The following is a 26,390-nucleotide window of genomic DNA, read 5'->3' as shown; positions in this document are numbered from 1 at the left end:
GAGGCAGCAGAGAATGGTACTCAAACTCCAACTACCCTTCCATCATTGAATGCTTTCCCAGCTGCCGACAGTCTCCTATATCCACTTTTGCCCATTATAACTATACAATATTCTTTTAATAAATGAATAGAGAAATGGATCTGCTACATTTCTTAATTTTGGGAAATGATAGTGCTTTACTACAACTTTGATGAAAAAAGATCACGCAGGTTGGTTAGTAGAATGATTTTATTTTATCATCTACATTTTTTTATTCCATACACAGCTAAACATAAAAAAAATTGTAATTTCACATTTCATAAATTGTTTACATGAACTAAGTTGACAAAAACAAAGTCTATGCCATGAAAACAACATGGGTACAGTGCCTTAACAAATTATTAGCAATTCTCACTACTGGTATAATCTGGTGTTAGGAGGACATGGAAATATGCCAGGCTTTTTAACTCTAACTGGATAAATTGTCAGACAAGCATGAGAACTAGGGTAAATTTATTTTAATTTTATTACTCTGACTTTATTCCCAGGAGCAGTGCACCCTGTCTCCTAGTGAAATCCTTGTTCAATTTGGAAGTCATCACTCTGTGACAGTTATATTTTCTGGGAGGGAGAAAAGGACAATTGACAGGTGCAGTTTCTAAGATTAACCAACCGGCAAACAAAGATTCTGTAAGGAAGGTTCAAAGGACAAAATTACACATTCAGTTTCCCATACTGGTTAAGGATTCCTAAAATATGTCTTTTACATGATCCCAAACTGTGTTGATGACTGCCGGTGTTCTATAATGTCTTTGTGGAAAAGAAAAAAGATTCATAAACACCATTATTTTCAGCCCAGGCAGTGGGTCCATTGTCTGGTATCTAAAAGTATACATCACAAATTGATTATCATTTGACAGGTGATCTGAATAACATTTGTGAAGCTATTAAGATTTAATGGGGGCGATAAAGGTAGCTCTGCTAGTTACAGGTGAAAGAATTAGTCTGATATCAACAAGACTAAGGCAGACAGAATTACCATTATATAATGTGGATGTCCTATTCAAACCAATGGCAGCCTCTGTGCATCCAACAGGAATCAACAGATTTTACTTGACGGTATTTCCTACAGGTTTAGACCAAAAAAATGTATGTATGGCGAGTCAGCCAGCCATCAGACTACAAATTTATATAGAAATAGGTAGTGAATTTTAAGGCATTTCTGAAAATTACATATAGTAAAGCACATGCACAGAAAAAACATGACTTTGGGCAAGGAGCCAACACCTATATGAATACACCATGCTTTGAAATGGCAAACGCAATATTAGACTTTTTGCAAGCAACAAAAGATTTTAATGTAAGACTTTGTTTCCAGCACTCAGAGGGAACATCTCCCAAAATGTGGAAAAAGGTCACTTCTGTTTTCTTTGCAGCAAATGTAGGAGAAGCCTAAGAACAAACCGGTTCCTTTCAAGAAATATATATGACATCAGAACATGTATTCTGATATTCTGTACACAAACCTTTGGTCACTAAATCACCATGACATCAAGATAATTCCTAATACAGTAAAAAAAAAAGCAAATTAGTAAATTTTTCTTTTAAAAAAACTTGCATGCTCACATGGCATGTGGGTAGAACGTTAACTGCCGTTCTGAAACCAACTGAAGTTTTTTAATTGTCATAGTGGAACTTGGAACAAACTGTGAGGATCAGAGGTTTAAAGCTTCCATTCATTCTTCATCATGACTACAAAGTAGCCATCATTGTCGATAGAGGCGCTCACCCCACTGTAATAATTCAAGAACTCCTCAGATGTCACCTGTGGTGAGAAAAAAACATCCAATTGTAAATTTGATAATCCTGAACATATTTGAAAACAGAATATTTGCCACTTACATGAGGGATGTATATTGTGTCTCACTCAGATCATTTCTAAAAGCAAAACTGAAAATCACTTTGGAAAGTGCATTGTTAGTTTTTACTACGTTGATATGGAGCCAGATGAGCTTTAGCAAGCCCTACAAAAAGTGATACTACCAAAGCATCTCCCAGATTTTCATCAATGCTGTAGTTGATAGAAGTTTTAAGTTTAAATCGATAGCCAAAGGAAAAATTCACCAAAAGAAAAATGGTCCTTATTGGTGTGTAGGTAGAGAACAGATGTTCTACACTCACAATTATTCAACATAAGGCTACTAGCACTTATAACAAGGGATGCTTTTAAGTGTTGTGCAATTTTTAATTTTACAAATTATTTCACCAGACATGCATCATCCCAGTGGTAAAAGCAACAAAATATATTTTGAGAATTGAAGGCTAGCTATAATATTTCAAAACAGTGTGATTTAAATTGCCCTTATTAATGTGTATCACTCAGAAAATGAAACAAAAAACATTTGTTCGTATTACATGAAAACAAAACTCAAGACAGCATACAATGGCTTAAAGGAAAACCGCCAATCCTCATCAAGTCATTTGATGGGTTTGAGCGAGTAGGATTAGTAGCAATGATCTGAGTACTCTTACAACACTTTTATTTTTTATTAATAATAACATACATTTCTTTTTCCTGGTCAAATGAGTGAAAGCACCTGCAAAAATGCAAATAAGCAGCCCATGATGTAATCCACATAATTGTACTAGGAAACAATAAAGTGCAAGTAGTTATCAATACAATTAATGCACCAATGATGGCTAGCATTCATTTAGGAGTAAAGTGAGATTGTGTCAAAACAGATATAAAGATGACAGAACTATTTTTATTCATGAGATCAATTGACTGTCTAAAGCTGGCAATATTCTATGCTGAACCTACCAAAAGGCCAAAATATTTTCAGGTCTCACAAAACAGCAAAACATTTCTGGGTTCTCATCTGGTCTATATTTGGTTGTTTATTTCCTATGAAAAGACATAATCAGCTCTCCGCCTGACATTCATTTTTGTCCTATTTTCCCGCCAAACTCAAAAACGTTGTATATTGGATTGACTTTGTGTATATTGTTTCATCAATTAAATATTATTTCAAATGACTCCATTAATCATGGTTCTAATGTTATAAGAAAAGGAATTTTGTAAATACATTCTAATCTTTTGATACAGATTTAAAACCTTTGGCGAGATAGTCATTTTTAAACCTATAATCAGAGCCATGTTAGAAAATGGAGGATGCTGATATACAGTATAGTCTAGCATTTAAGCTACTTCCTGTGTTTTATCAATTAGCAAAAAAACTGATTACGACTATTAGGCCTCCTATTATCAGAGTCATTAATTAGAAAGTTAATGGAAAATCTGGATACATTATGGGACATATGTCTTCTTGGGATTAGCTGTGTATTCTAAAATTAGTGCATTCTGCTTTGTATTCTTTACCATAGCTCTCATATATACATTGTTGGTAATATGTCAACTGCTCTGCATAGTCAAAATGGAAACATGGCGGAAAACGGGAATAGTGCAACATCACTGCAAATGACACACCATATAGGCTGATAAACAACAGTGAAAGGGAAATCATTGTTTTAAGTCCCATGAAATGTTGAAATCCAGCTAAATTATTTGATTACATATAGACCCACCATCAGGTATAGACTGTTTTAGGCCAGAGGTGTGCACTTCCCTCAAAAGATGGCTTGATATAGTTCCTCCTCGTTTCATGATGTAATACTTCATTCTCTAGTTTTTGAAGGAACAACGTTTTAATAAGTAGCAGCAAGTTTTTCCTAAAGAGGTAGACCACTGTGAATAGTAACTTGTTTATGCACAGTGTATATCTTTTGTAGCAGTAGCATAGGAAAGCTTACAGGGCCCTAGTTAAAGCAAGGGAAATGGGCCCCATTTCCCAAGGTGAGAAGTGACATCCTTGGACTCCTGCACCAGGTGCATTACTGATAGCAACATCCTTCGAAATGCGACTCTAAGGAGGTGTTAGATACTTCAAAATTCATGTTTAATTATGTTTGGGATTGATTAACTTATTGAAGGTTTTTTTTTAATAAAAAGAAAACCTTGGAATCAAAGTTTTAAGGGTCTTTAGAAAGGTATTTCTGTAACATTTCAGACACTTTGGGAGTGCAGCAGTATGCCGTTCCCGGTGTCAGAGCTTTGGGATATTCACCCGAGAATCAACAAGTCTGTATTATATATATATATATACACAGGTAACTGTCAGTAACAGACAATGTATTGAGCATGTGTTGTTAATCGGTTAATATCCTTTGAATGGCAATAGTGTTGAAAGTGTTTCCACTTGGCCGCATAACAGGCTACAGTGGTGGGCCTTCTGGATTATTTTAGAATGTCCATGCAATCTTGAGGTAAATTCAAATATCTGAATTCTGGGACCTCAGGAGCCAGATCGCAAGATTGAGAGATCTGTGGTTTGCATGCCATACTGCTCCCTGGTTTTGTGTTAGAAGGTCCGCCAGTTGGGAAGTATCTGGTGTGGAACCACTGAGAGTTCCAATAGTGTGGTGAAACATGGTTGCCTGGCCCATGTGGGAGCCACTGGGATGAGGATCAGTGACGTCTGCCGTAGTGTCCGAACCACATAGAGAAGTAATGGGAGAGGCGGAAAAGCATAAGCAAATATCCCTAACCAGCTCATCCATAGTGCATTGCCCTTGAACTGTGGGTGTTGGAACCTGGAGGTGAAGCTTGGGCATTTGGCGTTTTGAGCTGTGGAGAAGAGATCTACGTCTGGGTGACCCCACTGTTGGAAGAATGGGTGGAGGACTAGTGGGTAAATCTCCTACGGGTGTACTTGTTCCTGTCTCCTGCTGAGGAGATCTGCAAAATCATTGTCAGGCCTAGAAAAATCTACACGCCCATTTGCTATGGAGAGTAAGATTTTATCAGGTCGAGCTATTTATAGGACCTACTTGTCCGTTCTGGCGAGTGAACTTAAACTGGAAAGGAACAGATGTTCTGTTCACTCAGACAGTGAATGAGCAATCAAGATGCCTTTAAATCTTGTTTCTATCTTGACACACTTGCTGTCTGTTCAAGGACAGAGGTCAAATGTCAGTTTGTCTTTTTACTAATTCCTGCTTATCTCATCCTGGAAAAGTGTGTTTACTTTTCTTTTTCTTATTACAGTTAGAAGTTTTTGTCAGTTGATCTATCTCACTGGATTCATTACCAGCTTATCCTTTGAGAACGAAAGGAAGAGATCCTTAGTGCATGCAGCTCACTCAAGTTTCACGAAGAAGTCAAGGCAATAGGAAGCAGTTTTCTAGAAGAGGAACTTACATTCTGCCATATGAATAGGTGTAAACACCAGTGCCATGAGGAGTCAAAGAACTGTGTCGAATTCTCGAGGGACTGGTGGCCAGCACAATAGAAGATAAGTTTGAAATATCTTTTCATATATTATTTGATAATACTTTGATAGAGGATAGATGGACATCTAAATTTGAACAATGAAGCCAGATGCACGTTGACAAAAGCACATCTGAGGCTGCATTGGGTGAGATGTAATTCACAGGGTACTATACGATGAAATAATTTTAGAAAGTTGGTCATTCAGTATGCTGCCTCTGGCTGTGGATCCTTTTATAAGTAAGTCGTCTAGGTGTGGAAAAACATTAAAGCAGATTTTGAGTAGATCTACTTTCAATGGCTCTAGGATTTTCGTTAAGACTTTTCCAGCTGTTCAGGCACCGAATTGAAAGCTTATGAAGTTAGTGCTGTCCAGCAACAGATATCTCAGATACTGCATGATGTGTAATAGTTCTGATGAATAGGTTTATGCAAATAAGCATCTGGGAGGTCTAGAGATATCAGTAATTCCACTCCTTGTAGTAGAGGACCTCCTGAACTTTAACTATCTTAAAGTACTATCACCTAAGAAACTTGTTTAACTTTCGAAGATCAAAGATGTGTCTCCAGCAGCCTCTTTCTAGCCCAGAAAAACCTGAAATTGAGCCGTGACTGTACTGAAGTTGCAGCACTTTCTCTATCACACTTTTGAGGAAGCGTTCTAGAATTTCCTGTTTCTATAGCTGGAAATAATCAAATAATGATGGTGACTCTCCACGATTAACCATCAAGATGGCACTTTCCACAATGTGTTCACAATGCACTATCGCAATTAACCCAACCATCCGAAGTGATCTACTCCCATTTCACAGCAAACTCTCAAATGTTCCATCGCACTGGATTACAGGCAGTAGTTGAAAGTCTCAATTATGGGTGTTTAGACCTCGAGCCTGAGAAGTTCCTTTTCCCATTTACAAAGGCTTTCTGTAGTTTTGTTTGTAAGTCCTGGATAACTCTTTATCATTGTAGGGTTTAATGTATTGGCCACATTATCCGTTCTGCGATTCATATTGTGAGGAGCCTACTATGTACAACTGTGAACTCCTGGAGCCTTGAAATTCAGAGAATTTGAGAAACTGCTGCACCCCAAGGACAATGCTGTATCTGTTTTAAAGCCCTCTAGTGCCTCATCTATATGCTTGCCGAAGAGTGTTTGGCCATCAAACACATTTACATCACTTTCCATTTTAACTTGGAGTGAATGTAATGTAATGTAAAAAATATTTCTTAAGCGCAACTAACACCAACGGTTTCTTGGCGCTCGAGCACACAGGGGGAGAACGGTCCACAGAACAGAAGATATTAATAATAAGCATTAGAGAGCAAGTGAGTTTTGAGAAGGGTCCTAAAACGAGTGTAGGTGAAATAAAGTCAATTCTTATGCTGACAAAGGAGTGCTTCTTCACCTAAATGGCATACATTGAACACATCCATGGCAGTATCAATAACATTATCTGAGGCCTTTATTCCTTTCCTCATAATCGCTTCAGTTGTATTCCATTTGATTTCTGGTAGGAGCTCTAGGAGTAGGGTAATGTACCTTGATATCTATAGTTTGTAGCAGCCCAAGAAGGAGCTAGCATTAACCGCCCTGATAGACACAGCAAGCATGAAACTATTTGCCCTAGTAGTTAATACTTCTATATTCCATACATGGAGGTGTGTTGGGCTTCATAAAATTCCGCAATCTTTGTTGTACTGCCGAAGCAATGACTAAGTCCTTGCACGGGGCAGGCTGGGTATTGTATCTGCAGCACTAACATCGAACAACATCTGAAAAGTTAACCATTGTCTTCTTAAGCTTTAACACCTCTTGCAAACAAAGTGAAGAATAGGGATAGCCTTTGTAGATTTGTTTGATTGTTCTGTAACAATCATATAAGAAACATGGTGGATGTTCTGTTGATGTCATAGGATGGCTAAAGTTCTTCACTGCTCTCTCCAAAAGAGCCGGTAACCAGGATATGTCATCCGGTGGACCATCTGCTGCAGCAGGTGCCTACTGAGCACTGTCCCTTCTGTAAGTCTCCTCGTGATCTTCTTTGGTTTGAGGTTCCTCATTCTAGTCATTTTCAGTTCCAAATTATCATTCACTCCTCAATATCATAAACCATATCTCCGATGTTCCTTTCAGCGAGACAACCACTCACCTTAGGAGTGAGAGGCACAAATGTCCTTTGGGCTGAATGTGAAAGAGGTGGCATAGGCTGCAGTTGTGGAAGTGGAGGTTGCAAAGGTCGAAATGATGGCATCTGAGGAGGAGTAACTGGAGGCTGTTGTACATGCCAACAAACTGATTTACAAACTCAAAAGTGTACACTTTCAAAACAGCATTGTCACTTCATGCCGCTTGTTTGCTCGAGTTCTTCAGTTAAGTCGAAAATGCCCCATTAGCACAAGAAAGTCAAGTGGGACTCAACCACATCCCACTACTCAATGAGACAAGAAATTGTGAGGGAGATATTCGGAGGACTTCTCACCTCCAACGTCTTCAGAATCAGATCAATTGCCACACTTGGTCCAGATGCAACCCGAATTCATCAACCCTTGATAAAATTGCAGACATTAAGGAGGGCACGCTGAAGATATTTCACATCCTACTGGCAGACCTCCGGTGCACCTTTGGAGCCATAGGGACCTCTAGTCATACTTCTGCTTCCGTTAGAATGCAGTTGGATTTGTCATCTTTGCACATAATTATTACTTCCTCTGCTGGAAAGGCTTAAAGAAATCTCCAATGACTTTTGCCATCTGTAGTACACTGTGATAGTGTCCACTCTTGGGATGCTACCATTCGTAAGGTGGTTCATAGTCATCATACCACCATGGGTCGTCACAATGGCCCTTACCTTCACTGTGGTACTCATCACGTCGTGAGTCAGACTAATATTCTGGCAAGTACTGAACCCTCAATGTTGGGAACTGTCAGCAGTCATTTCATTTCAAATCTTTATTCGGCACTTAAAAAGACACCATAAAAGTACATAGACAATTACAATTTTTTTTATATATATAAAAAGAGATTTAAAATAAGTTAAAAACAAGCTAAAATTCATTGTATGTGCAAAGGACGGGAAATTTTCCATGGAAGTCTCTGTTTATGGGGTTATGCCAACGGTTATTTCTCTTGTGTTCCTTAGCCTCATTGCCACCCTAATAAAACTTACTGTACAAAATAATGTGTGAGCATCAGAGGCTTCCTGCAGTAACTTTAGGGCTGCTTTTGCTTGTCTAAATTTAGTTTCTTTCAGGATCCCTACTAAAGATTTACGTCTGGGCACGGAATAAAAGGGGCATAGCAAAACAAAGTGAAGGGTGTCCTGCGGAGACCTACCGTCGCAGCCGCAGGTACCCTTTGCTTCTAATGGTAAAGTAAATCCAGAGGGGACAGAGAGTAGATGGTGTAACATGTTGAGTCTGAACCGAGTCATATAAAATCTGTCCTGGGCATTATGCATCACGGTGAGGTATGGTTCCATTCCTTGTTTCTTTGTCAAAAAACAGTAGGATAAAACAGTAGGTTTGCACCTTTCCACGTCAGCCCTATTCGTGAGTGTCCATTCTGAAAAAAGTTTTTTTGCCATTGTTTTATTCTGACTGTTTAGAGATTCAGGTGCAGTGTAGAAATGTTTGCAACCAATTGCCTCAAAAGAGTCCTTTACATATTTCAACCATGGAATCTGATCTCCTCTATCACGTTTCAGACAGTCTTTAAGAATTTGTCTGGTGAGATCCGCTTCAGGATTAGTCCAGATTTTAATCCATGCGAGAAGTGGTCTAATTTTAATTCGATCTTCAATATAGGGCTACCCTAATTCCTCATGGATAATATAGGCTGAAGTACTCTGGGGCAATTTCAAAATTCTTTTGAAGAATTTGTTTTCTTCCACCTGGATCTGCTGAAGTTGTTTATTTGTAAAACCCCATACTTCTGCTCCATAAGCTACTTTGGCACAGCAAATTGATCTGTACAAGTTTAGGATTTGTTCCGGGGACCATCTGCCAAGTCTTCTCCTGTAGCCCATTATGACCCCTGATGACGCCGCCAGTTTTGCCGCGTGTTTGTCCATCAAGGGTTTAAAGTTCAAATGTTCATCAAACAATACGCCTAAATACGAGAAAGACTTGACCTGGCCCATTTTGTGTGGCCCGATTTTGTAGGTGAAGTTCCTTTTTTCCCTGCCTCCCACTGTCATGACATAGGATTTTTCCAGGTTGGCAGATAGGTCAAGTTTAGCCATAAAGTTCACAAATCCATTAATCAGCTTCTGGAGCCCCAGCGGTGTCCTGGCTAACAACACCGCGTCGTCCGCGTAAAGTAATACGACCACTGCTCGGTGTCTTATTTGGGGTGAATCCACACACAGTTTAAGGAGTTCTTTATCCAGGAGGTTGATATATATAGAAAATAAAAAAGGCGCTAAAATACAACCCTGCCTCACTCCACTCATACATAAAAACTGTTCAGTCCTACTTCCTTCTTGATTATATCGCACTGATGCGGAAGTGTTCCAGTGTAAGGCTTTTAGGAGGTCTACTAGCTTTTGTTCCACTCCTAAGTTTGACAATAGGGCCCATAGTTTTTCTCTGTTTACACGGTCGAAGGCCGCGGAGAGGTCCATGAACCCCATGTATATAGCCCCCTTGGCGGCGATGGTATATTTAGCAGTCAGAAGGTAAAGATTCAGGCATTGGTCGGTGGTAGATCTGCCCTCCCTGAACCCATATTGTATGTCTGTGAGGACCTTGTTCTCCTCTGCCCATTCCTGTAAACGATATAGAATGACACGGCCCAGCACCTTGGCCGTCACATCTATGAGGGATATAGGACGGTAACATTGTGGGTCATCACAATTCCCTTTTTTGTAAATTGGGACAATAGTTGCCGTTGACCATGAACGAGGTAGCCCTGCCACCACTGCCTCGTTCAGAACCCTCGTGAGTAGTGGGGCCCATAGCTCTGTATTGCTCAGGTAGAGGTCAGGGGGTATACCGTCTGGGCCGGGCGTTTTGTTTTTACTTAGTCCTGCTATTGCCAATTCTACTTCTGCCAGGAAAAGTCTAATCGAGTAGTTGGGTTTGACCTTAATCCTTCGTCCTGTATTAGTTGTCCTGTATGATTATAAAGGCTTTGGAAATGGGTATACCATTGCTCTGGTAAGATGGTATTTATTATTTTCGGCAAGCCTGGATCCTGGAAACATGGTGTATTAATGACTTTCCAGAACCCCGACATGTCTCCCCTTTCTGCTGCCTCCCTTAGGTCCTCCCACGCTCGCATTTGTAAGCTTTTTTTACGGGATTTCAGGGCCTTTTTGTATTCTGATCTGTAGTGTACTATTTTAAGGTTAACTCTAGGGCACAATTTGAGGCTAAGTTTAAGGTTTTTGTGCGCCTTGATGCAGTCTTGATCAAACCAACGCGGTGTAAGGGCTGTTTTACTACCTTTGGACGACTTCAGTAGATCATCTACGTGACGTGCAATTTTTTCAAATGCACTGACCACCGTTGCTCCCCCCATACTGGGATCAAGACATATATCTATAGCATCTTGCCCTTCTGCTATTAGCCTTCTATAAAATTTGTCACCATCTGTCCTGGCCCACTTGATCCTCCTCCCCTGGTCCACTGCCTTTTCTATAATGTCTATTCTATGTAGTGGTTTCTTGAAGTTAACGCCTTTTAGTACCAAGACCAGTGGATTGTGATCGCTAAATATGCTGAAGTCAATAGTCATACTGCTGGTACTTCTTTTTATTATAGGTGAAACCATGATAAAGTCAATATACGAGTGGCAGCCTCTGCCCTTAAATGTAGGGTTGGGGTCTCCATTGCTGCCTAGCTCTATCAGGTCCATGGTGTGGGCCAGGTTATGCCTGTTTGCTAACTTCTCTAAGTCCCATCACTCTGTAGTGTGTGCAAAATGTGGGCCTTTTAGTACAGTGCATCGCGACCAGTCCTTGTTCAATGGTCTTAAATTCTCGCAAAGGTGACAGTTAAAATCCCCCATAAGTATTATTCTGGGGCAATTTGGTGTCTTGTTTGATAAAATCTGCCTATCTAAACGAGAGTCCAGTTCCTTTGTGACATTGCCTTTTCCCATCGTACCTACCGCATTATACCAGTTCAGTAAAACAAAATTGTGCCTTTTGGAGCGGTACACTATCGCTTGTATATTTCGTGAGTCCCAATTATAATTAAACCAAGTCCCTTGAATGAGGAGGTCTACATATATTATTAGTCCTCCGATCGCTCTCCCAGAAGATGATTTCACGTCCGGGACTAAAAGCATTTGTACCCCACCATGCTATACTGGTTGGGGTCGACCGCCCAGGTCTCCTGCAGGCATATAATTTGGAAATTGTTTATGTACTTCCGCCATTCCTGGGAATCATATTTAGTTGCCAGTCCTGCGATGTTCCAAGATATGATTCGGAGACTATCCTGGTTGTCCTCCGTAGTGGGCCATTTAAGTACCCTTAAAGGACACGTTTCATTGTCTTCCCCTACTGTTCTCGTCTTAATGTGGGGTGCATGAATAGTTTCCGTATTCCACCTGGTTTGATCTATTGTTGTCGTTTGGACTATTTGATCTGACCTTTTAGTTCCCCCTTTTTGTTTTTTGGAGTTCCTTGTACTAGCCCTCCTGCCCCCGCTATCTTCTGGGGCAATTGGTATGTGAGGTCCTTTCCTTGTGAGCCCTTCCTCATCTGTTTTTGTATCGGATAGTGGGATGCTGGTTTCCTCAGATGCGAGTCAGTCCACCTCATCCAGTGCACAGAACCTGTTCCAGTGTGCGTACTGGGATAGAAAAGGATCAAAGTCTGGAGTGCCTTGCCAGGGCATTTGCCATTGATGAAATCTATGCTGGGGTGTTAACTGATAACCCCTACTCATCGCTGTCCTATTTGTCTGCATTTGTCTTTGGGGTATCATCGGATAGAAATATGATAGATGTAGGGGGTGGATTTGTGAGTTGGTTCCACTGGGGGGTGCATTGCATATATAGTTCACTGCAGCCGTGTCTCTGAAATTGATTGTTATGATGTCCCCTGCTATTGTTTTTATACCTCACCCTATCCATTCCCCTCTTCTGACCGTGAGTATTTCCCCAAAGATATTTGGAGGTAGGGGCCTATTTAGCTTTAGCCATTGCACACATTTATTTTTTAGTTCAAGGTGTGTTTCCTTTTTTCCCTCTTTCAGGGGTGGTACTCCTGTCAGTACAACCACAAAGGGCAGAGCTTCCGGCGGGAGATTGATTGTCTGGAAGCGAGCCGATCTTGCTTTTTCAGGTAGATTTTTTTTGTAGGGGGGTGTTTGTGCTTGTACTTTCTTTGGGTTTTTGGCCCATTTTATCGTTTGAGGCTAAAAGGGTTCCATTTCCTTGCTTCGACTGGACCTGTGGGGTGGTACTGGGTACGCAGGGGTACAGGGGCTTTCTTCACCATCGGGGTATTACCTTGTGTAACTTTCTTTGGTCTATTTGCTGTGGGTTCATTAACTGGTGCTACCTTGTCTTTTGGTGTGTTGTTAACAGTTCCTCCTTTTGGACCCCCTTTGGTTAATGTGCCGTCATTTCCCACTTGCCTAGTGGAACCCACCCCTTTGTTATTTATTAGGGATGTTAATCTGTCGATTTTTGACATTAGTGGTTTGATGTGGGCAATGATCGTATCTTCAAGGTCTGCCTTGAGGTCGGCTACCATGTTTGCCACCCAACAAGGTATTTCTGGTGTAGCATTGATTCTGTAGTAGGGGATCTCTGTGTATAGTCATAATCTAGTGAATAGTCCCGCCCATGTGCGTGGACCCCGGAGCAATCAAAAATAATCTCTTAAAGTGTCGAAAAAATGCAGACCTGCACAGACACTTAAGAGAGAATTAAAGACAGATAATGCAGCCTATAAAAGGCTACACTGTCCAGTACTTCAACTAGAAATTCCACCAAAAAAATCCACAAAACAGCAAAGCCTATACAGATTTTCCTTGCTTCAGCAGCAAAAACCCTCTGGAATGATAGAGAGGAGGATCTGGACAGACAAGCCCCATAGGCTGCCATTATGTGGCTCAGAACAAGATACTGTGCCTTTAAGAGAACTTTCCAGAACTTCACAGTATCCCAGAATGCACTGCAGGCCCTTTTACTTACAGTTCTTTTTTCCGGCTCCTGCAAGCAGGACCCTGGAGCATTGAGCTTTCCCTTTTCAAGGGTTTATTGGTGATTTTTCACTATTTTTTCGTTTTGAGTGCTTCTAAAGTACTTTAGTGCTGTTCTTCTTGGGTTTTGCTCCTTTTTTATGTCAAATATGCCTGCATTATTTGACAAATGCCCGGAGTGCTCCAGGAAGAAGGCCAAATCGGATTCACATGAGGTGTGTATCCTCTGCCTTCCCTCTTCCCATGTTCCTGAGGAGTGTGAGATTTGTCAGGGCTTCTCTGGAAGAAGCCTGAAGGAGAGAAAGAAGATCAGGCTTCAGGGACTCGAGGAAAGAAGGCTGAAGGCACAAGGTGGGTCTGGAGGGGCTCCTTCTACCCATTCTGAGGCCTCTGGGGGGCTCCCAAGGGGCAGGAAGACCAGCAAAGGTGCCCACTCTCCGTCTGGGTCGATTGCAGAGACCACGACGTCGAGAGGAATGACTGCAGTCTGTTCCCCGTCCCCCCTGGGCTCTGGGGCGAAGCACCGTCGGCGCTCGACGTCGAGAGATGTGCACAGACCGCGGTCAACGTCTCCAGTGATGATTTCGTCGTCATCCTCGTCGTCGAGTGATCGACGTCGAAGGGCCTGGCGTCGGCGCTCGCCGTCTAAGCGACACTGCCGTTCGCCGTCGGCGAAGAGGAGGAGACCATCGTCGTCGAGGGGATCCTCGTCGTCGAGGAGTGGTCCGACGTCGAGACGGAAGAGATCGCCGTCGAGGCGGTCGAGGTCGCCGTCGAGGCACAAGAGGTCGTCGTCGAGACGCGAGAGATCGACGTTGAGGCGTACGAAATCGACGTCGAGGCATGGACGACGGTCGAGGAAGAGACGCTCGACGTCGAGGGGCCGACGCTCGCCGTCTGGTCACCGTTCTTCGACGTCGAAGAAGCGGGAGAAGAGGCCTGATGCCATGGGAGGCTCTCCGACGCCACAGGCTGGTGGTGGATCACCGAGCTCGGTGTATTCCGAGGTGTATACGCCTTCGCAGGTTACGCCTCCGCCGCCCTTGACGAGGGGTCCCCCTCCGAGGGTTCCTACCCCTCCGCCTTTGCCTCCGCAAACCGAGAAGCCTCCTCCGGTTCCTCCGAGGTCGTTTTCGTTGCCCAGGTTTCCGACACCTCCCAAGGGAACTCCTAAGCCGCAGGCCCCGGACAAACCTCAGACGCCCACGCCGGTGGAACCGGCGGATCGCCCGAGGCCTAGGAAGTCAAGATCGCGCTCCGGACAGAGAGGTAGATCTAGGAGTCGGCGCAGATCCTCCACTAGATCTAGGCGCCGCCATAGGAGGCGAGGATCCAGGTCACGCACGGACTCCTCCAGGACTCTATCCTATTCACCGATCCTTGTCGGATTCCCCGGGGACAAGGGTGTCTCCGGTGGACGACATCAGCACGTTCCAGGAGGTTCTCCTGAGGGGGGCTACGAAATTGGGCATCACGGTGACGGCTCCTACACCTACGACGTCCGTGATATTCGAGACACTTCACAAGAAGCATCTGTCTCGCCCTCTGCTGCCATTGGTGCCTGGACTGGTCGAACCTGCGGAGGAGCTGTTTCTTACGCCTGCGGTGGTGAAGGCCGCTCCCTCCCGACTTCTTAAGAAGTATAGAGCACCGGATTCGGACCCAGCCTTCCTGAGGATGGACCCAGTGCCCGACTCAGTTATAGTGACGGCGGCCAGGAAGTTACACTCTACCTCCCCGTCCTCCACCGTGCCGCCTGATAAGGAAAGCCGATGGATTGATTCGGCTGGGCAGAAGGTTTGTGGAACTTCTTCCACGACCATGAAAGCCTCCAGCGACTCGGCTTTGCTGGGGCGGTACAGCCGTGCCCTGTGGGACTCCCTGGAACAGTTCACGGACCTTCTGCCACGTGACAAGAAGGAGGACTTCCTGGAAATACTTAAGGAAGGGATGCTGGTTTCGAACCAGGTCATCAGCGCGGCGGCGGATATTTCGCTGTTGGCAACCCATGGTTACTGTCACGGGATCAACCAGCGCCGCCATGCTTGGCTCAGGCTCACGTCACTCAAGCCTGAGGCCCAGCAGCGGGTGGCCAATCTGCCCTTTTCCGGAGACACACTGTTCGGAAAACATGCAGATGATGAGATGGCCCGCATGAAGGCGGAGGCGGAGACCCTGACGGCTGTGGGCTTGGAAAAGCCCAAGGAAAAAAAGTCCTACCGCCCGTTCCAGAGACGGTTCGGTGCACAGGGGAAAGGACGAGGTCAGTCTTCGGGACAGCAGCAGCAACAACAGCAGCAGTTCCGGAGACCCTTCCAAAAGCGCCAGAAGGGTAGAGGTGGACAACAGCCCTCTACAGCTAACAAAGGCCCGGCCGGGTCTCGACCCTGAGCGGTTACTTCCCTTTCATCCGTTACCCGCTCCGGTGGGGGGAAGCGTTCAACTTTTTCTGGCAGAGTGGAGAAAAATTACTCAGGACAAGTGGATGCTGAATATTGTTTGCAATGGATACAGTCTTCGGTTCATCAGCCCTCCTCCATCGATTCCTCCGGTCAGCTCGCAGTATCAACTGCGCGAGCTCCAGGCGGAGGCCGATATCCTGTTAAGGAAAAGGGCGATAAAAGACGTACCTCTGTCTCAAAGAGGGAGAGGTCCGTACTCCCGGTTCTTTCTGGTCCGCAAGAAGGACAAGAACGAGTTCAGGCCCATTCTGGACTTGCGACAGGCGAACAAATGGATTCGCAGAGAGAAGTTTCGCATGCTGTCGTTGCATCAGATTTATCCTCAGTTGCAACAGGGAGACTGGCTATGTGCCATAGACCTACAGGATGCATACTTCCATGTGCCCATTGCACACAAACACAGGAAGTTCCTGCGATTTCAAGTCGGCACCAATCACTATCAGTACACAGTGCTTCCGTTCGGGCTGAAATCTGCGCCCAGGACATTCTCGAAGTGCATGGCAGTGGTAGCGGCACACTTGAGGAAGAACAAGGTGTTTGTCTACCCGTACCTGGACGATTGGTTGATCAAGGCCTCCTCCTTCTCGGAAGCTCAAGCGCACTTCCAGAAGACATGCGTTCTGCTGGGGTTGCACATCAACATGTCCAAGTCTGTCCCGACTCCGGTCCAGTGCATTCAGTACTTGGGGGCCACCATCGATACGAGGTCGGCAAGCGTGTCTCCTTCGGAGGAGCGACGATTATCGCTTTGTCGGAAGGCTCAGGCTCTTCTGACCACTCCTTCAACAACAGTGAGGACGGTGTCTTCTCTACTGGGATCGATGGCCTCTTGCATCTTCCTGACGCCACATGCGCGGCTGCACATGAGACTGCTGCAGGAGTGCTTGGAGGATCAGTGGGACCAGAGGAGAGGATCTTGGGACGACAAGATACGACTGTCTCTACATGCTCTTCAGTCTCTGAAATGGTGGTGTTCAGCGGAGAATCTCCTCAGAGGGGTTCCCTTCCACAAGGACATTCCCACTCAGACTATCGTGACGGATGTGTCTCTCCACGGCTGGGGGCGCACTCCGGAGACTTACAGATTCAAGGGACGTGGTCCCCGACGGAGTCCACGTACCACATCAATTTCCTGGAACTCTGAGCTGTTTACTTGGCACTGAAGGCCTTTCACCCGTCCTTCCAGACCAACTCTTTGCTTGTACAGACGGACAATACGACCACGATGTATTACCTCAACAAGCAGGGGGGCTCGAGATCACGCACCCTGTCGCAGGAGGCGCAGGCGATCTGGCACTGGCTTCTGGCCCGAGGACTGACGATAACGGCCACCCATCTGCCAGGTGTGCAGAATGTTCAGGCAGACGCACTGAGCAGACTGATCCAGGAAAACCACGAATGGGTCTTAACGACGAAGTACTAGGAGAAGTCTTCGCAAGGTGGGGGACTCCAGACGTAGATCTGTTCGCCACCGCAGAAAACAGCAAATGCCGAGACTTCGCCTCCAGGTTCTACCAGCCGGGGACGCTGGGGAATGCGTTATGGATCAACTGGTCGAACAGCTTTCTGTACGCTTTTTCCACCCATTCCCCTGATTCCGACGGTTCTCATCAAGCTGTCCCAGTCCAGGGCGCGGATGATACTGATTGCCCCGGAATGGCCCAGGCAGTGGTGGTTCACGGACCTGCTTCACCGGTCTCTCCTTCCTCACATGAAGTTGCCGTGCAGGCCGGACCTTCTCACGAAGTTCGGGGGGCTGATGTTGCACCCCAACCTCTCGTCTTTGAGTTTGGCGGCATGGCTCCTGAGATAGTGCAATATGGCCATCTTAATCTCCCAGAAGATTGCATGGACATACTGAAGGAGGCTAAGCGACCTTCCACTAGGACTTCTTATTCTTACAAGTGGAAGAGGTTTTGTATCTGGTGCAAGTCCAAGAACTATGACCCGACGACGTGTAAGGAAGATGTCATCCTTCCATACCTTCTACATCTGGCGCAGTCTGGCCTTAATGTTCATTTCATTAAGGTCCATCTGGCTGCATTGACTGCCTACAGGAAATGTCCTTCACAGACTTCCTTCTTCCAGATCCCTGTGATCAAAGACTTTTTGGAAGGCTTGAAGAAAGTGTTTCCTCCTGTCAGGCTTCCTTCGCCTTCATGGGAACTGAATGTGGTGCTGTCCAGGTTGATGAAGGAGCCTTTTGAACCTATTCATAAGGCTTCGTTACAGCACCTGTCCTGGAAGGCGGCGTTCCTCGTGGCCATTACATCGGCCCGCAGGGTGAGTGAAATTCAGGCGTTGTGTTGCCAAGAACCTTATACTGTATTTCATGCTGCTAAGGTTGTTATGCGTAATCACCCTAAGTTTCTTCCCACGGTTATTTCTGATTTTCATGTCAACCAGACTATAACTTTGCCTACGTTTTTTCAGAATCCTTCATCTCCAGCGGAACGGTCTTTACATTCCCTGGATGTGCGGAGGGTGTTGAAATTTTATCTGGATAAAACCAAAGATATTCGTAGGTCGGACCAATTGTTTATCAATTATGAATCAGTCAGGACAGGTCTTGCTACCTCTAAGCAGTCCATCTCGAGGTGGATTGTGTCCTGCATACAGCTATGTTACCAAAAAGCTAATAAGACCTTAGGAGGTAAGCCTAAGGCTCATTCCACCAGGGGCAAAGCTGCCACGACAGCCTTGCTCCGTAATGTTCCGATTGCAGAAATCTGCAAGGCGGCCACTTGGAAGTCGGTTCATACCTTTGCTAAGCATTACTGCCTGGACACTGATGCCAGGGCAGACGCTCAGGTTGGGCAGGCTTCGCTGCGAAATCTGTTCGCACAATAGTGGTGTTATTTCTCGTTTCTCCACCGCCGCTTTGGTGTGGGGATGGGTTTGCCATTCTATTCACTAGATTATGACTATACACAGAGATCCCATACTACAGAAGGAGTAGTTTCTGTCCTGTAACTCCAGTTCTGTAGTAGGGGTATCTCTGTTATAGTCATAAGCGCCCGCCCTCCTCCCCGGTGGAGAGAGATATTAATGTAAGGAATGCTACAGGTCTGGCGTGTTACGCCTTCAAAAAGAACTGAAAGTAAAAGGGACCTGCAGTGCATTCTGGGATACTGTGAAGTTCTGGAAAGTTCTCTTAAAGGCACAGTATCTTGTTCTGAGCCACATAATGGCAGCCTATGCGGCTTGTCTGTCCAGATCCTCCTCTCTATCATTCCAGAGGGTTTTTACTGCTGAAGCAAGGAAAATCTGTACAGGCTTTGCTGTTTTGTGGATTGTTTTGGTGGAATTTCTAGTTGAAGTACTGGACAGTGTAGCCTTTTATAGGCTGCATTATCTGTCTTTAATTCTCTCTTAAGTGTCTGTGCAGGTCTGCATTTTTTTCGACACTTTAAGAGATTATTTTTGATTGCTCCGGGTTCCACGCACATGGGCGGGACTATTCACTAGATTATGACTATAACAGAGATACCCCTACTACAGAACTGGAATTACAGGACAGAAACTACTCCTTATTGGGGCCACTAAATTATGGTTTAATGTATTATTTTGCCCCTTTTTTTCCTTATGTTTCTTATTTATTTCAGGAAGTCTTTATTCGATTATTCATCATAAAAGACATGCTAACATGCAATAATATAACACAATTTATACAAAGTTAGCAATATGTTAAGAAAATAATTTAGTGAAAAGTTAAAAACACAATCTAACACAGAATTAAATCACTTATATTTGACTTCATTTATAGGAATAAAAAGGGTTAAAAAGTTTAAAACAGCAATCCATATACACACCCCATCTGTGCGAGTGTGTTTTCTTTTGGGAGTCATAGATCAAAAACATCCTGAGAGTACACGACAGCAATACGCTTATGACAGATTAATTAGCCGAGACCGTAAGGTCCACGCCCAACCAAGAAATTTAGCAACCCCAACAACAATCACAGTAGACGTATCTGATCTTAAAATTCTACTAGCTTCTGAAGCTGAGAGGGTGCCCAGATTTCTACAGACCGGGCGTAACCACTTAGATCTAGGAGCATCATATAGGGGGCATACAAAGAGGAAGTGACTAACACTTTCGCCCGACCCTGTGCACAATGGGTATTGATCTAATCCACCCTTGCCCCAAGTTTTAGTGAAGGCCCTCAGTGGTAGTGTGCCAGTTCTCAGTTGGTGGAATAATTTCCGAACCTGTGGTTTAGAAATAATGTCCCAATACGTTTACAGGGACGAAACATCCTTCAGCAGAACGAATGCCGATGTGAGAGAGCTGGACGCTATTTGAGAATGCCTTCTACCTATGACCCAATCCCAATATCGATCCTTCAACTCCTTTTAGAAGGAAAGACAGCTGAAACTGGGTTAAGCCATAGTTCGTCGAGCCCCATTGCACTAAGGGTAGATCTTATTTCTTTAAACCACCCTATTTTACCAGAGCCCAAAAGGTCCCTAACGTCAGAGCAAGCTTTAGCATAAAGCAGAAGCTCAGGCGTTGTCCAGAGACGCCTCCAAAACGCTAGGGGGCGATATCATGCTAGGTCCTCCACTGATTGGCACCCTAGGTCATATAGAAGTGGGATGCGCGGTGATGATTGTGGCAGACCTGTGGCTACCCTAAGAAATTTATTTTGAGCCACTTTAAGCGGATCAAGATTAGAATAGCCCCAAAGCTCAGCCCCATATAATACTGAGGGCAGAACTTTTGTGCCATAGATTTGAATAGGAGGCGATATGGGGCGAGTGTGGGAACTTTTATGCTCCTTGAGGAGGGCTCCTCCTAGTTGGGCATGTTTAAGAGCCAGTAACTCAACCTGCGGTGTCCAACTAAGATTTTCACTCAATGTGACTCCCAGGTAGGTAAATAACTTAGCCTGCTCGAGGGTGGTACCACCTAGAGTGACCTTGGCAGCAACAGGTGTCAATCCTCTTAATACCATAAATTTGGTTTTGGACACATTCACCTCTAGCTCATGCTCGCGGCAGAACAACTCAAAACGAGACAGGGCCTGCTGGAGTCCCTGCCTCGTCTTAGAAATTAGCAGAGTGTCATCCGCGAACATGAGCAAAGGGATTTTCATCCCCGCCAGGGTGGGAGCATCAATAGGATGAGATGTAAAGTAGTTAGTTACCCCATTAATGAATACGGAAAACAATGTGGGAGCCAAAACACACCCTTGCCTTACGCCTTTGTCTACAAAAAATCTATCCGTGACCTCCCCAGGCTTTCCCCACCGAACTTGTGCAAAGGTGTGGGCATGTAGGTTCACTAGAAGATGAACTATAACCGCTGGCAAGCCTAGTTTCAACAAGCAATCCCACAACTTGACCCTGGGAACAAGGTCAAATGCGGACCTTAAGTCCACAAAGGCTGCATACAGCTTACCTTTACCAAGGACAACTGTCTTCCAATATAAAAGCATAAACCTGAGTACTTGATCTAGCGTACTCACGTGTGGCCGAAAACCTGCCTGTAATGGAGTAAGGATATCGAAATCACTAATCCATTCCCGAATACGTCCTAACACAAGTCGAGCTACTATTTTTTGCACCGCATCTATGAGGCTGATCGGTCGATAACTGGAGGGAACTGAACGATCACCCTTTTTATATATTGGTAAAATTTCAGCCCCATACCAAGAATCTGGGACCTTTGCTCCAGATGCTAGTGCATTGGCCAGCTTAGTGATATAAGGAGCCCAAAGTTCCTGGTTATGTAAAAATAAGTCTGCAGGGATGCAGTCGGGACCCGGTGCTTTACCCCTTGGAATACTTTGTAGGACATGAGTAACCTCAGGGATGGTGAAAATTAACGGTTCCTCATAATCAAGACAAGGAAGAACAACCGGGGCAACACTATTATTCCTGAATTGATCTTGAAAAAAACCCACTGCTGTTGGCCAACGGATGCAGGACTTGGGTGGTTGTCCTGACATTTCCCCCATTTGAGAAGGTGCCAGAACTGCTGCATATTCCGATGACTGCAAGCTTCAGTACGGGATACCCACCGATCCTCATCCCAATTAATTTTTGCCTTGTGCTTTGCAACCTTATATGCTTCCCTACATGACTTAATACATACATGATTTTTAGACTTTATTGCCAAGAACAGAGCCCCTTGCGTTCGCCGACATTCGTCGTCAAACCAGGTAATTATCCTAGGCTGCTTCCTCTTAGCCTGTATCATGTTGGGCTTGACAAACAATTTTTTAAATCCCAGAAACAGCTCAGTATGTATGCCTGTAATGTTTTCTATAATCTCTACCTGGGACCCACAATTGTTCAGTGCTTCTAAGGAATTGGACACTAAGGTTCTAATCACTGTTTGTGCCTCTTCATCCATGGCAATTTTAGGCCACCGCACCCTTCTCATATCATTACTAAGTATGGCCTCAACATGGGTAACCTCAGCAATACCACTTGCTGACCCTCGAAAGCTATAGTCCCTTAGGACCAGCATTAGCGGGTCATGGTCACTTTCTGGGCGTTCCTTGACCTCCATGTCAACAACTGCAGCCCACAGTTTCACATCGACTAAGATATAGTTGATACGACTACTGTGTCTACCATTGTTGAAGGTGTGCCTTCCCTGCATGTCAGATCTTACCCTACCATTTGCGGCTCGCAGCCCCAGATCGAGACAAAGCCCTTTAATAAATGTAGCAGAGCAGGTCCATTTCCTTATCGGTGGCAACTCCAGCTGTGGGATACCCCAGGACAGGTCTTCCTCCTCTGTAATAGAACCATCTACTAATCCCAGGGGCTCAAAGCATGTGTTGAAATCCCCCAGCAATATCCTATACCCATCCTCCGATACACTAGAGAGGAAGTCGTCCAAAAGCAGAAGTGTGGGCGAAACCCTACCCCCCTGCAGGCCCCTGATATAAACATTAACTAAAAGGATGTTTAGGCCTTTTTTTGATTTAAGCCTAATAATCAATATGTCTGGACTGTCTATAGCTACTTCCTCAGCCCAGACACCATCTCCCTGTCTTACCCAAATAGTCACCCCACCTACAGGACGCCCTCTAGGTCCCTTTGTGGCTTGCTTGCTAAAATTTAAAAACCCAACATGAAACACTGGGGAAAGTGCCCAAGTTTCTTGGAAAGCCCAAACATCCCCCTGTTCTATGTAATCAACCCAATGTGGGTTACACACATGGGATTCAAGCCCCGCTATATTCCAACCTGCAATCTTGGTGTAGTCAGAGTCCATCGCGGTTGGTATTATAACCCCAGACCGAGCAGGCCCACTGACTGGAGCAGTGGGCATAGTGACATCATGTGGCGCTATTGAGATAGCACCATGCCCGGTTTCTAAGTACAGTTCAGGGGAGATAACCTCCAAACTTTTAGCTGTTATAACATATCCCTTCTCTACCCCACTGGAGTTTGTAACCTGCCCTAGAGTGAGTCAATCATTCTCGTCAAGGTGTGACAAGGGAGCAAACCTACCTGCAGTGATCAAAGACTCAATGCCAGACCCATTGGTGGAACCCTGAGAACGGATGGTATTAGACCGTGCCATCAGCTTTGGTGCCACGTTAATAGTAGGGCGTGTTTTGGGGTAGAAGTCTGAAAGCTCCCACGTCACATTGGAACCATCACCCCCTTGGGGTTGCCAACTTCTAAGAAAAGGGACCACATAGGTGCTCCTAAAATTGACAATTACCAGATCGCCTTCAATGTCCTTAGTCATATGGCCAAGCCACCCCACCCTACGAACGTTTAAAATTCGGCCATCAATTGAGGGAGGAAGAGGCCTGTTTTTAGAGAGCCAATAAGCCACCTTATTTTTTAGCTCATGAAAGCTTTCTGATTTCCCCTGCTTGCGCTCTGGAACCCCAGAGAGAACACACACAAACGGTGCAGCCTCAGGGGGGAGATCAATTCTAGGATTTTGGCTACCTTTTGGCACCTTAACAATAGGGTCAGATTTTTTATGCCCAGGAGATCGTTGGACATTTGAGCTGATCAGGTTTGGAATAGGCCCGGCTACAGGAGGGTTTTGTGTTTGGTGCTGGGTTAAAACAGGACTGATTGCCTCATGGTGCTGCCCCCTATCAACAGGTTTGCTAGTAATCCTACCAGTAACACCTGGGCTAGGCTGGTTTTTAACTATGTCACTCAGCCTGTCGACCTCAGTAGCAAGTGCGTCTATTTTTAGTAGCAGAGGTGTAACAATGTCTACAATTTTTGCCTCTAGCTTTGCCTCAAAAGCAACCAAAAGTAGCTCAAAGTGAGCCATGCTTGAGCTACAACTTACTACAGGTTCTATCTGATCCGGTCCCCCGGACTTGCCTCTTTGTTTGCGTGGTGTTTGCTTATTCTCTATTACCATTCTAGGCCTACCACCACCACGTTTGGAGGGTTGTTTCCTGCAGGCCCTAACTGCTCTCCTTGCTTTAGGGCTTTCAGTTACCATGGAATCATCAGCACTAACCACTATATTAGTATTCAAAACTGGTGGGGATAAGTGAACCTGAGCCTCAACCATAACCAACTCCCTGCTTCCCAAACTGGTGTTAACATTAGGAGTGGACGAAATTGAGTCAGGGGGAGTGTTAATGGAAGGAACCCCTGAAGAGCTAGATTTCCCAAATGAGGCTCTCCGGTCACTATTAATTTTGGAGACCTTTTTTACAAGGTAGTTGTCCAAAGTGTTGGCACCTTGTACTGTAGGAATGATCTTAATATTTGACATGGTTGCTAAAGAAATAACAACTTAAAACCTAGCAATAACAAAGCACACTTGCAACTGACTGCCTAAATAAAATAATCCCAAATATTCCCAAAACTCAACCAGGTAACACTTGCTAATGGACTGCAAAACAGAACTTGCAAAGATCTTATATCCTAGGAGCGTTAACACATATACCACAAAATGTAGGAGAAATTACTACTTTACTTTTACGGCCAAAGTCCGTTGGCCCAGTCCAGTCCCTACAGGCCTCTGAGGGCCACAGAGGGCCCGCCCTTTGCCCGGGCTTCGCCCGGCGCCGCCCGCGCGCGTCCCGCGAGGCACCTCCGGCTTTTCTGCGCCTCCGTGCACGGTTCCTGGTGGGCGTGTCACCGCCGAGGATGCTGGGGGCTGTAGTTCCTCTGACGCGTGGTGGAGCGAGCGGCGGCCGTAGAGACCAGGAACAGCCCAGCGTGTGCCCCGGTAAGTTAGAAGATGCCCCAGTAGTCCATGGAGACATGTACATGAGCTTTACTGGCTCTTTTTGTCTCCGTGCTGCTTGAGTTCGCTTTCTCTATACTCCGTGCAGTACTTAGATTGGGCTGGATATTCTCTGCGTCCCCAGTGGTCTCAATGGGGGCCTGAGCACACGGGAGCTCAGCGAAGGAGGAGGTAATGCCAAGACTTATGTCTAAATCGTCTGTTGCATCTATAGTAACTACTGACAGATCGTCTGCTACATCTTGTACATCTTGGGTGATTATCGTCGGTGGTAAGGACATCCTCCTTTCTGTGTTTGCTATTGCAGTAGATACTGCCCCAATAGTCTGTTTTAGCATTATATCTATTGCTGTAAGTGTCGGTACTGGTTTAGGGGTGTCCGCCTTCTGTTTAGTATTGGATCTTAAGATGGGCATCCTAGTAGTTTTAGTAACTTTCCTCATTCTGCTCCGATGTATACTTTGTGTTGTTAGTGCTTAGTGAATATCTTTTCCTCGCTATCGTTAGAAATGTACCACTTGGTATCAGCAAGGGGGACTCAAAGTGCAAGATATTTGCAAAGTTATATAAATACCTTGTACGGTGCAGGACAGGAATTAGAGGGGTGGCCCAGCCCAGCCCAGCCCAGCCCCTTCCGGCCTCTGAGGGCCCGCCCTTTGCCCGGGCTTAGCCCGGCGCTCCCGCGACGCGGGTATGGAGCCTGGTTTAAATGCGCGGCCTGGCGCGCTGCTGCGGGATGTAACTTCCGGTTTTGAGGCAAGGACTGCTGGGAAAGGAAGTTCGTAAGCCCTCTCGCTCTCCCCTACTCGGCGGCTGCTGGTGACATGCAGCGGCGAGGGGAGAGCAGAACACCAGCACCAATCCTCCCTCGGGCAAACTGCAGACGCGAAGCGAAGGGTGAGGCGTCAGCAGGTCAGCAGGTATAGCAAGCAAAGTGGTGTGTCCCCCGCTCCACGGGTATGGAGCCTGGTTTAAATGCGCCGCCTGGCGCGCTGCTGCGGGATGTAACTTCCGGTTTTGGGGCAAGGGCTGCTGGGAAAGGTAGTTCGTAAGCCCTCTCGCTCTCCCCTACTCGGCGGCTGCTGGTGACATGCAGCGGCGAGGGAAGAGCGGAACACCAGCACCAATCCTCCCTCGGGCAAACTGCAGACGCGAAGCGAAGGGTGAGGCGTCAGCAGGTATAGCAGAGCAAAGAGGTGTGTCCCCCTCTTGCAAACAAAGTGAAGGATAGGGATAGCCTTTGTAGATTTGTTCGATTGTTCTGT

General features: G+C 45.3%; 1 protein-coding gene across 2 annotated transcripts in view; it reads right to left on the bottom strand.

Annotated features, from left to right (window-relative positions):
• Positions 1-210: 210 nt before the first annotated feature.
• Positions 211-26,390, bottom strand: part of CAPS (calcyphosine) — a 73,696-nt gene continuing 47,516 nt past the window's right edge. For both annotated transcript variants that reach the window (XM_078670450.1, XM_078670449.1), the window contains exon 5: positions 211-1,804. In XM_078670450.1, coding sequence (XP_078526576.1) covers positions 1,703-1,804 — 102 coding nt within the window. In that variant the 3' untranslated portion in view covers positions 211-1,702. The remainder of the gene's footprint in view (positions 1,805-26,390) is intronic.

This window comes from Lissotriton helveticus, chromosome 12 (genome assembly GCF_964261635.1).
Source record: "Lissotriton helveticus chromosome 12, aLisHel1.1, whole genome shotgun sequence".
Taxonomy (NCBI): Eukaryota; Metazoa; Chordata; class Amphibia; order Caudata; family Salamandridae; genus Lissotriton; species Lissotriton helveticus.
This window is presented reverse-complemented; position numbering and strand designations above follow the sequence as displayed.